This window comes from Callithrix jacchus, chromosome 5 (assembly GCF_049354715.1).
Source record: "Callithrix jacchus isolate 240 chromosome 5, calJac240_pri, whole genome shotgun sequence".
NCBI lineage: Eukaryota > Metazoa > Chordata > Mammalia > Primates > Cebidae > Callithrix > Callithrix jacchus.
The window spans coordinates 7282914-7295331 of NC_133506.1; the positions used below are offsets into that span (position 1 = coordinate 7282914).

At 49.7% G+C, this 12418-nt stretch overlaps 1 protein-coding gene across 11 annotated transcripts in view; it reads right to left on the reverse strand.

Annotated features, from left to right (window-relative positions):
• Positions 1-12418, reverse strand: part of TTLL9 (tubulin tyrosine ligase like 9) — a 77542-nt gene that overhangs the window by 29059 nt on the left and 36065 nt on the right. For 10 of the 11 annotated variants that reach the window (XM_035298140.3, XM_035298154.3, XM_035298155.3 and 7 more), the window contains 2 exons: positions 8651-8762; positions 7810-7995 (listed from right to left, as the gene is read on the reverse strand). The exons of the other annotated variant lie outside the window; for it this stretch is intronic. In XM_035298140.3, coding sequence (XP_035154031.2) covers positions 7810-7995; positions 8651-8762 — 298 coding nt within the window. The remainder of the gene's footprint in view (positions 1-7809; positions 7996-8650; positions 8763-12418) is intronic. 11 annotated transcript variants of the gene reach the window in all.

The following is a 12418-nucleotide window of genomic DNA, read 5'->3' on the forward strand; positions in this document are numbered from 1 at the left end:
CTCATGCATTCCAAGGAAATCACTTCTCTTCTAACTACAAGCAGCCAGAAAAAGCAGACAGTAAAACACAGATAAGACAGCTCAGGCACAGAGGGAGGTGGGAGGAAAGTCTCTCGGGTAACTGCCAAACTTCACCCTCATACAACGGGCCCCAGTAAAACACTGGGCTTTAATAAGCACGTTCCTTTCCCTTCAGGTGCACAAAGACAGGGAACCTAAAAGCAGATTCCTGGGATATGCCTGCAGCTGCAGGAAGACCAATGGGAACAGACACACAACTCTCCCTCCCAGATAAGCATAACAAAGAAACATGGAAGCAGTCCAAGCCTCTACTAAACTCTCCCACCCTGAATCCTTAAAAAGTCTTGGTCTGTAAGAGAGTGTGGCTCTGACCTAACTCGGCCAGAAGCTCCTCTCAGGTTTGTTTTCTCCATAATAAACCTGTCTTAACTGGCAAGCCACTTCTTGTGTTTCTTTTCTCTTTCTTTAATTCTTACACTAATGAAAATCACAATATGATACTACTATATACTACCTGAAAATGGTCACATTTAAAGACAGACAATACCAAGTATTGGTGAGGATGTGGAGAAAAACTGGAACACACTGCTGGTGCGAGAGTGCGAGAGTACATTGTTTGGAAACTGGCAGCATTTGCTAAAGCCAAACAGGCATCCTCTATCCTATGTCCCAGCAATTATTCTCCTAGGGACCTACATGACAGAAATGTCTGTACATGTCACGATGGACATGGCCCCAGACACCCATAGCAGCAGTATCATAATAGTTCCACCCTGAAACTCCCTAATGGATGAATATTTATTCAATGAAACAGTATACAATGATAACAGTTAACAATGTACAATTACCCACATCAGCAGAATGAACTGCAAAAACATGTCAAGGGAGAGAAACCAGACACAAGGTAGTCATCCTATAAGATTCCAATTACAGGCCAGGCATGGTGGCTCATGCCTGTAATCCCAGCATTTTGGGAGGCCAAGGCAGGCGGATCACCTGAGGTCAGGAGTTCAAGACCAGCCTGACCAACATGGAGAAACCTATCGCTACTACAAATACAAAATTAAGCCAGATGTGGTGGTGGCTGCCTGTAATCCCAGCTACTCAGGAGGCTGAGGCAGGAGAATTGCTTGAACATGGAAGGTGGAGGTTGCAGTGAGCCAAGATCGTGCCATTGTACTCCAGCCTGGGTAACAGAGCAAGAGTCTGTCTCAAAAAAAAAAAAAGATTCCAATTATATAAAGTCCAAAAGCAGACAAAGCAAACCTATGCTGTTTAGTGCCTGGGGTAGGGTGGGGGTTGTGAGTGAGTGAAAGGGGCCCTGAGAGGGCTGCTGAGGTGTAGGGAATGCTCTGTTTATGATCTGGGTCCTGGTTACTTGAGTAGATTCACTTTGCAAAATTCATACTGTGCCCCTATAATTTGGCTACTCTTCCATATTATATTAAAATTATCTTTTTAGGTTCATCTACTTTGATCTAGAAGCCTCTATCCCCAACCCTGTTGGCTGCCCTCCCTATGACCACTTTCCTTCCTCTTCTTCCTTGCCAGAAAAACCCATGCAGGAGGCTGGAAAGGCCAGATGCTGGTTTTCCCAGCTTCCTTTGCAATTGGTGGAAACCACATGACCAGTTTTGGCCAATCAGACCTAAGGAGACATTTGCTCAGAGATTCCAGGAAAGATGTTTCTCCTTGTTAAAAATATTAGGGAAAGAGCCGGGGAGAAAAGCAGGGTAGGGAAGAAACATCCTGGCCTCCTTCCTTCTTTCTTTGAATGCTACAGTCTGCAGAGAGGATGCCTGTGACTGCAGCAGCCATGTCACATCCATGAGGTGACAAGTCTGATGACAAAAAGCCAGCACACAGAATGCAGAGTGGATGGAGAGAAGGAGCCTGGGCCTCTAGCAGGATCATCAAGCACATCCCCAACCCTGGATCTGCCTACCCTCAGCCTTCTTGTCGTGTGAGATAACAAAATGCCTTTCTTGTTGAGGCCATTGTTAGTAACTTGACACGACTGGTCCAGGAGGTGCCTTCCTAAGGGACTAACCCTAAAGAATGAAAGATGAACCACCTGCATGGTGTTACTTTGGGGTTGGTGAGATAGAAATCACCTAATACCTATCTCTAGCAGATGGCAATTTCCAAAAACCACCACAACAATATTTCCAGTACCTTATGTTCTCCAGAACCCTGTCAAGAGGTAAAGTCAATGACCCTTCCCCTTGAATCTGGAAGTGTCTCTACTAATTGCATGTGGCAGAAGTGATGTGTGGTTTCCAATGCCAGGTCATAAAAGGCAATACAGCTTCTGCCCGGCTCTCTCTTTCAGGATGGTTGCCCTCAAAACCCAGCAGGCATCCCGCAGAGAAGCCCAGGTCACAGGGAGTGGCCCACACGGAAGGCAACTGAGTCTTCCAGCCCTCAGTCCTGGCTGAATTCCCAGCCAAGAGCCGGCACCTACTTGCTAGAGGCAGCTCGGAAGGGGGCCCTCCAGTTCTCAGTGGATGCTGGAGCACAAATGAGCCTTCCCTGTCAAGCGCTGTCCACACAGGGGGATCATGAACGAAATAAGACATTATTATTGTTTCAAATCACTATGTTTGGGAGTTTGCTACTCTGAAATAGATCACCAGAATTTTAGCTTTAGTAGAATGGTTCATAACAATGGCAATACCAGCAGCTAACACTTACCAGATGTTTACTCTGTGCCAGGCACCATGATTTACACAGTTACCTCATTAAAGCTTCAGAAAACACACACTCTTGGACATCAACATTATTATCACCATTTTGCAGCCAAAGAACCAGTGAACAGAGAGGCTAAGCACATTGCCCAAGGTCACCCAGCCAACAGGTAACAAATCCGAGATAGTTAAATCTGTGCTACACAAGCCTGGGGCTCATATACCTCTTGAAAGGTGTTGGGGGGACACAAAATCACATGATAAACAGCGTTACTTCTGGGGGCATCTCTATTACTTGATGGTTTGGGAGGGAAGTATTTTTATGTTATGCTTTTTTCTTTGAGACAGGGTCTTGCTCTGTCACCCAGGCTGGAGTGTAGTGGTGCCATCTCAGCTCACCGCAACCTCTGCCTTCCCCACCTCAAGCACTCCTCCCACCTCAGCCTCCTGAGTAGCCCCAAGGCTGAGAACAGCCCCGTGGTTGCCAAGGATGCTTGCAGCCATGTGTGAAGTGTTAGACCAGCTTGGTAGACACAGGAAGAGAAGGGGCCTGCGCCTCTAACAGGATCATCGAGCACATCCAGCAACTTGGGGGACACAGAGAGGTACTGACAGACAGGCCCAGTCCCTGACAGCCAAGCACCCACCTGCCCATACCAAGAGGCAGGCTGGAGCCACAGTGGTCCCATGAGCCATGTCAGTGTCCTGCCCACCTCCTCACCAACCCTGCTGGCCTGAACTGCTGGCAGGGGAGAATGCTTCCATGGAAAAAAAGTTAGAAGTAATGCAGTGTTTACACTGGACTTTTAAATGCCAGACCCAAGAGCCTGTTCTTTTTTTTTTTTTTTCAGACGGAGTCTCACTCTGTCACCAGGCTGGAGTGCAGTGACATGATCTTGGCTCACTGCAACCTCCGCCTCTGGGGTTCAAGCAATTCTTCTGCCTCAGTCTCCCAAGTAGCTGGGACTACAGGCACGTGCCACCACACCCAGCTAATCTTTGGTATTTTTAGTAGAGACGGGATTTCACCATGTTGGCCAGGATGGTCTCGATCTCTTGACCTCGTGATCTGCCCACCTTGGCCTCACAAAGTGCTGGGATTACAGGTGTGAGCCACTGCAGCCAGCTGACCCTGTTCTTATGTTCCTCTAAGAGCTCCAAGATGAGCTGGGGCTCTGGCCTGGTGGGGAGAGGGTCCCCACAGGGTGGTATACAGGGGATGATGCTGCCTGCTCCCTTCTGAGTCCTGGGCTGCTCTGCTGCCACTGATGAGGGAGATGAAGGCTCAGCAGACACAGGAAAACAATGTAGAGGAGACGCCCACTGGCTGCCCTGTGACTGGCTGGGCCACAGCAACTATTCGAAAACTTTTGCCTGTGGGTGGGCAAAGATCAACCAGGTCACAAAGACAGGCCTTGTGGGAAGAGTGGAGTGGAGGGACTGGGGGAAGTCGTCTCCCTCTATTCTCCGAATATAGGGCAATGTTCTATTCTTAACAGTCTCTCCTCCTTAAAGGAATCCAAATAAAATCCCAGAATTAACACTCAAACCCAATGGTTCTCCAAGTGGGGTACTCAGACCAGTAGCACCCTCAGAACCTGGAGCGATGGTTAGTTTTATGTGTCAACTTGATGAGGCCATGGCGCCCAGTTGCTTAGACAACTGTTAGTCTAATGTTGCTCTGAAGGTATTTTGTAGATGTGATTAACATCTACAATTATTAATTTTTTTTGGAGACAGGATCTTGCTCTGTCACCCAGGCTGGAGTGCAGTGGAATGATCTCAGCTCACTGCAGCCTCAACCTCCCAGTCCCAAGCACTCCTCATAACTGGCACTACAGGCACACACCACCATACCCAGCTAATATTTTTATATTTTTTTGTAGAGTCTAGTCTTGCTATCTTGCCCAGGCTGGTCTCAAGCTCCTGGGCTCAAGCTATCCTCCCACCTTGGCCTCCCAAAGTGCTGGGATTATGGACATGAGCCATTCACCTGGCCTGCTCTCATGAATTTTGGGTTATCACCCTTGACAGCATGGTGGGTGCGATAAGGAGGCGGGAGCTTCATTTAATCAGCTGAGGGCTTAAGAGTAAAAACTGAGTTTTCCTGAAAAAGAAGAAATTCTGGCCGGGCACAGTGGCTCACACTTGTAATCTCAGCACTTTGGGAGGCCAAGGTGGGCAGATCACCTGAGGTCAGAAGTTTGAGACCAGCCTGACCAACATGGAGAAATCCCATCTCTACTAAAAATACAAAATTGCCCGGTGCATGTCTGTAATCACAGCTACTTGGGAGGCTGAGGCAGGAGAATTGCTTGAATCTGGGAGGCGGGGGTTTTGGTGAGCCAAGATCTTGCTATTGCACTCCAGCCTGGGCAACAAGAGTGAAACTCCATCTCAAAAAAAAAAAAAGAAGCAATTCTGCCTTAAAACTGTAACAAAGAAATCCTGCCTGAAGTTCCATCCTGCTGGCCTGCCCGGCAGATTTCAGACTTGCCAGCCCTTACAAAATTGCATGAGCCAATTCCTTACACACACAGACACACAGACACAGACACACAGACACACAGACACACACACACACACACACACACACACACACACCCTAATACTTTCCTTTCTCTGGAGAACCCTGACTACTATATGCAAATTCTCAGGCCCTCACCAGACGGACTGACTCAGACACTCTGGGGTGGGTGGGATGCTTGAACAAGCTTTTCTGGAGATTCTGCCACACCCTCAAGTTTGAGAACTGCTGCTCCACAATCTTGAAACTCAAAGTGTATGCAGAGACCAGCAGCACTGGCGTGTCCTGGGAGCTGGCTAGAAATTCAGGTTCCCAGGCCCCGCCCAGATCTGTGAATCAGGCTCTGCATTGAACCGGGTCCCTGGATAGCAGGGGCACCGTAGCGTTTGAGAAACACTGACCTGGTGCTTTCCTGGGGACAGAGCAAAGAGAAGGTGTTTCCTAGACTCTTGGAAATAACAATGAAAACGATCAATTATCAGGTACCTAATGCCAAGCCCTTGATATAACTTGTATAATTCATGTGCTGAATGTATGAAACTTCCCTGAATTCTCTCACAACCCTGTAAGGCAGACACGCTCATTAATTCCATTTTACAGGTGAAGAAATGAACCCAGAGGTACTTACAGGGGTCGGGTGACCTGCTCAGGGTCATACAGCTTGTGAGCGGTGGACACAGAATTACAACTCAAGCCAGAAATGACTAGAAGCCCAGAAGCGCCCACTCTCCACCCCGCAGACAGGGTGCCCCGCGATTTGGGAGAAAGGACACACACAGAGACACACAGAGCCAAGACGCCTCCTCTTAATTACAGCTGTAGCTGTCGTTGTGTCTGCTGCTCACAAAGGCTGTGGGCTGGGAATGGAATCAATTTAATATGCAAGTGCTGTTCCCAATTAGCACAAATTACCATTTGTCTGAGAGGATAATGCTGGGAGCTGGAATCCGCCCAGTGGGTCACAGCACTCCGAGCTCATCAGCCTAATCCCTGCTGCTCCAGCCACAGCCTTGCTCACTGCGCCTTCCCTAGACATGGGAGAGGCAGGATGGGCCAGGGGAAGAACCTAGGAGGCCCAGGTACAGCCTGGCTCCATGCCTGTTGGGAGCAGCCATTGTTTTTGTCAGCCTCAAGTCAGTTTCCCTCCAAGCACCTGTGTTTTTGGCTAAATCTGCATCAGCCAACACCAGATGCCAGTCTTCAGCTCCACAAGAAAGGGCTGCTCCCTCCTACCTCCCACTCCCTCCCTGGGGCCTGGAACATTCTCGGGCCTGGAAAATCTAAGAGGGCTTTCATGATGCCATTCAAGGCTACGGTGGCATGGCACCAGAAAAGGCTGAGTAATTGGTAGGTGCACTGTCACCCTCACCTTCAGTTTCTTTTTCTTTTCTTTTCTTTTTTTTGAGACAGTCTTGCTCTGTCCCCCAGGTGTGAATGCAATGGTGTGATCTCGGCTCACTGCAACCTCCACCTCCCAGATTCAAGTGAGCCTCCTGCCTCAGCCTCCCGAGGAACTGGGATTGCAGGTGTCTGCCATCACGGCTGGCTAATTTTTGTATTTTTAGTAGAGATGGGGTTTCACCATGTTGGCCAGGCTTATCTTGAACTCCTGACCTCAGGTGATCTGCCTGCCTCAGCCTCTCAAAGTGCCGGGAGTCCAATCTCACTTCTGAGAAGCCTGCCCAGCCAGGGAGAGCCTCCTGTGGCTCCCTCTGCTGACATTATTCTCCTTAATGACAGCCCAACTGGCTGGGCTTGGTGGCTTACGCCTGTAATCCCAGCACTTAGGGAGGCTGAGGCGGGCAGATCATGAGATCAGGAGTTTGAGGCCAGCCTGGCCAACATGGGGAAACCCCGTCTCTAATAAAAATACAAAAAATTAGCTGGGCACGGTGGCAGGCATCTGTAATCCCAGCTACTCAGGAGGCTGAGGCAGGAGAATTTCTTGAACCCAGGAGGCGGAGGTTGCAGTGAGCTGACATCGCACCACTGCACTCCAGCCTGGGCAACAAGAGCAAAACTCTGTCTCAAAAATAATAATAAAAATAAAATAACAGCACACTGCAACCGCACAGGTCTCCTCTGCTTACTGTCTGCCCGAAAGAAGGGCAGAGCCCCAAGCTGACTTGCTGAGGGCTGTGTCTTCAGCGCCTGGGTCTGTGCCTGGCACGTGGCATGTGCTCAGTAAGTATTTGTGGAATGCATGAATAAGCAGGGCTCAAGTTCTTCATTGCTAAAATGGGGCCTTGCTTGATCCCTCCCCCAAGCGTCACAATGAGCATTGGGGTAACGCAGGTAAAGCATTTGGCATGTCAGGAAGAGAGATTCCAGATTCTCTGCCCTGGCATCCTAAAGATCACTTGTGCATTCAGTAAGCACTTATTGAGCACCTAATGTGTGCCAGCAGTCACAGCTGCTGGGTCCACACACTGCAGAGAAGAAGGGCTAAAGCTGGCCCTTCAAGAAGGCAGACTGCATCCAAGGCTGAATTCCCAGGCAGGGTCTGCACCTGATCCCTGCTCTGGCACCTGGGACTCGTTCCCTCCCATCTAGCCCCAGGCACTGGGCACTCACAGGCTTCATGATCCAGGTGATTCCTGGGTTTTTGCGAAACTCCTCCACAAACAGGTGGTACTCCGACGGCAACTCAAAGGTTTTGGGGAAGAAGTCGCACTTGGCTGCCTCCAGCTTTCCCGCCTCACGCTCTAGCTGCTTCCGGAACCGCTTCAGGTTCTTCACCATGTAGTTCTTTCGGGTCAGCTTGGCGGCAGGAAGGGCAGGCAGCCATTAGCTCCTGCTCACCACCCCCCTCCCCTCCCAGCCCCACCCATCCACCAGCCACCCTGCAGCCTCCATGATCTGGCCCACAAAATAGCAACAGTAAGAGCAACTTTAACCCAGAAAGAGCCTGCTAGTCTAGAATTATCCCCACTTCACAGATGAGGAAACTGGGACTTAGAAAGGTTAAGTCAATTGCCTAGAGCAAGGAAGGAGCTACACTGTCAGGATTTGCCCAGGGCCTGTCTTGACTCCAAAATTCATGCTTTTAACCACTAAGCTACACTAATCTTTAAAAATCTCCCACCACTGCCTCCTCCAGTCCTGTTTCTCCTAGATCTGCTTCCCATCTTTAGACCCCAGACTTCTCAACCTGCCTCCACCCTGAAATCACCATAATTGTTCATACATCGTCTCCCTTCAGACCCTGCACCCCCAAAGCAGCTTGATTCTCAAATCTTGGTGCTGAAACTCCAACCCCCAAACCATTTGGCTCTCCACAGGTCCCGCCCACAAGCTCCCCACCCGGCACACTTTTCCGTTCTGGTCCTTGTACCCCGAAAACCAGCTCCCACTCACGGCCACACTCAGTGACACCAGTTGGTTGGCTCGGTCCTCGCCTGCCTGCCCAGCTCACCTCGTAGTGGTTCCGGAAGTGACTGATCCGAACGTGTTCGTCCATGTAGGTGTGGTCAGAGTTCTCCCGGAGCCAGCTGAGGTCGCACCAGTAGAAATCCCACTCCCCTTCGCTGGGGGTGGGGTGGGGTGGGGTGGGGTGGGGATAAAGGCCATTATCTGAGGACCTTGGCACTGCAACGCCCAGGGAAGTGCTGCTGGGGCGGGTGGGGGGGGGGCTTGAGGAGGGTTACACAGCAGTGCGTCCCTCTGGAATCTCTTAGAGGTAGCCATGGGTGCTACCGGCCTAAATGTGCTTTGTTAGACCAGAGCAAAAACCGTGGAAATGTTCCCACAAATATCCAGGTGGCTGGCTTCCCTTGAGCTGTCACTGAGCCCAGAGTGCCTCCTGGCACCTACCGGCTGGGCTGTGGAGCCGACACCTCTTTAGATAGGGCACGCCCTCCCCAGACCACAGTCCCGGCTACTCTCTGTGGTGCGATAGCCACTCGGCCTCACTTGTTCTTGCTCAGTTGACACACCTGCAGCCCTCAGTGGAATGAGCTAACGTTTGCAGGCCCCTCCCAGTTAAAGCTCTCCACTCATGAAATCCTCAGAGCAGCCCCCAAAGGTGACTTGGATCATCCCCAGAGCTCTAAGGTGGAATGGCCTTGCTCACTGAGGACATGGCAGCAGCAGGACCCACACCCAGCTCTGCCAGCTCCAAATTCCGATCCCATTCTCCACCACCATGCCAGGGAGAGGGAGGGGAAACCGGGCCAATCTACCAAATCTGGGTGTGAATGCCTGGATGTGGGGAGGAGGTGCTTGAAAAAGACACCACAGGAAACAAACACCAACATGATTGTTCACAATTTTTTTAAGTAAAAAAGTACAGTCTGGGCACGGTGGCTCACACCTGTAATTCCAGCAGTTTGGGAGGCTGAGGTGGGCAGATCACACAGTCAGGAGATCGAGACCATCCTGGCCAACATGATGAAACCACGTCTCTACTAAAAATACAAAATTAGCTTGGTGTGATGGCACACACAGCTACTTGGGAAGCTAAGGCAGGAGAATCGCTTGAACTCAGGAGGCAGAGGTTGCAGTGAGCTGAGATCACGCCACTGCACTCAAGCCTGGGAGACAAACGGAGATTCTGTCTCCAAAAAAAAAAAAGAAAGTGCAATATAACTGAAGTCCCCTAACTATCCCTTCCTGATTCTATCTCCTTCTCTCCTGCCATGAAGGAAACCATTAGCCTGAGTTTGATGTGCTATTATTTCCATGCAGTGGCCTTATAGTGCCATCATGTATATATGTGTGTGTGTGTGTGTGTATTCATGCATCATGGCACATGGCATTGTTTGTCATGATTTTAAACTGAATGCCAATACCTATTGCTTACCAGGTACCAGGCACTGCTCTAAGTACTTCACAAATATTCACTCATGGATCCTCAATGCAACCCAAAGTGTTAGGTTCTGTTATTATGCCCATTTTAAGGATGAGAAAATGGAGGCAAGCACGCAGAGCAACTCACCTAGTTCACGCATCTAGTAAGTGGCAGAGCAGGATTTGAACCCAGGCCCTCAAGCTCCAGAGTCCAAGCTCTGTGTTTAGAAACACTCCTGTCTGTTTCTTTTCACAACATACATTTTTCCAGCAAACTTTTGTTTTGGAGATCAGTTCTTTTGATACATAGGAGTCCAATTCAGTCATTCTAACTGCCATTTCCCATTCCACTGGGTGAACATACCACAGTATATCCATTTTCCTATTAAAAGGTGTTTGGGGCTGGGCGTGGTGGCTAACACCTGTAATCCTAGCACTTTGGGAGGGCAAGGCAGAAGAATCACTTTAGGGCAGGAGTTTGAGATCAGCCTCGCCAATATGATGAAACCCTGTCTCCACTAAAAATACAAAAAATTAGCTGGGTGTGATGGTGAGCACCTGTAATCCCAGCTACTCAGGAGGCTAAGGCAGGAGAATAGCTTGAACCTGGGAGGTGGAGGTGCAGTGAGCTGAAATCACACCATTGTACTCCAGCCCAGGTGACAGTGAGACTTCATCTCAGAAATAAATAAATTAATTAATTAATTAAAAATAAAAGGTGTTTGAGGCTGGACATGGCAGCTCATTCCTGTAATTCCAGCACTTTGGGAGGCCAAGGCGGACAGGCTGCTTGAGCTCAGGAGTTTGAGACCAGCCTGGCCAACATGATGAAACCCCATTTCTACCAAAATTACAAAAAATTAGCCAGGAGTGGTGGTGTGCACCTGTAGTCCCAGCTACTCAGGAGGCTGAGGTGGGAGAATCACTTGAGCAGGGCAGTGGAGGTTGTGGTGAGCCAAGATCGCACCACTGTACTCCAGCCTGGGTGGCAGAGTTGAGAGCCCATCTCAAAAAAAAAAAAAAAAAAAGGTGTTTAGTTTGTCTCTCTTACTCCCCACCCCTTTTCTCTATTACAGACAAGTAGGCTGAGTTTTAAAAGATATCTTGAGGAGGTGTCAGGCAGAAATAGAGAAAAATGAAGAGACATTACCATCACCTTGGGGTGAGGAATGAACAGGCCCTGAACAGGACCAACGGGGAGGATGCTGGGGCAGACTGTATTTCCAAAAGATGCCTACACTGTATCCCTCACCCAGAGGCTGCGTGTCTGAAGGTCTCTTTGAGAGGCCACAAGAAAAACCCATGAGAACCTTCTTCGGGTGTCTGCCCTAGTGAGATCCCTGCAGACAGCTAGCACCAACTGCCGCACCTGTGAGTCAGATGCCCTCAGACAACTCCTGCCATCAAGTGACCTCCGGATCTGGGCTCTTCCCAGCTGATGCTCCCAATGTTACAGAGGCAGGCCAGTCCCGCTGCGTCCTGCAAGAGTCCCTGACTCACAGGAGCCCTGTGCCTAAGGCAATGCTGTCTTATGCAGCTAAGTTTTGGGATTTGTTACACAGCCATAGCACCTGGAACAATGGCCAAGCAGTTGGGTCTTGTGTTGTAAATGGGGCTCCCTCTAGAATTTTTTTTTTTTTTTTTTTGGAGACGGAGTTTCCCTCTTGCTGAGGCTGGAGTGCAATGGTGCAATCTTGGCTCACCACAACCTCCGCCTCCCAGGTTCATCCAATTCTCCTGCCTCAGTCTCCCGAGCAGCTGGGATTACAGGCATGTGCTACCATGCCCCGCTAATTTTTTAATTTTTTTAGTAGAGATGGGGTTTCTCCATATTGGCCGGGCTGGTCTTGAACTTCTGACCTCAGGTGATCCACCCGCCTCAGCATCCCAAAGTGTTGGGATTACAGGCACGAGCCACTGCACCCGGCTCCCTTTGGAATTTTCAAAGAACTAAAGATATAAATTGCTTCTCCTTGTGGCTGCTGGGTAGGTGTTTCTCCTGAATGTCACCATGTCCAGAGAGGATTTAAGGCAGGCAGGTCCAGCCTTTCACTGAGCTCAGAGATGTCCAGAGATGTTCATCTGTGCACACACCATGAACAGATGTGGTGACGTAAAGCACCGTAACAGAATGACACTGGAACCAGAAATCTATGGTTTCCAAATTTTGTCCTAGTTACTCATGAAAATCTGGGGCCTGGTCCTTCTCCAAACCTCCCTTGTGGCTGTTGCCCCAGGCACAGTGGTTCTGAAGAACAGTTTCAAGAACTGATGGAAACCCACTGGAGAAATGGCCGAGTGCTGGCCGGGTGTGGTGGCTCATGCCTGTAATCCCAGCATTTTGGGAGGCCCAGGCGGGTGGATCACCTGAAGTCAGGAGTTCAAGACCAGCCTG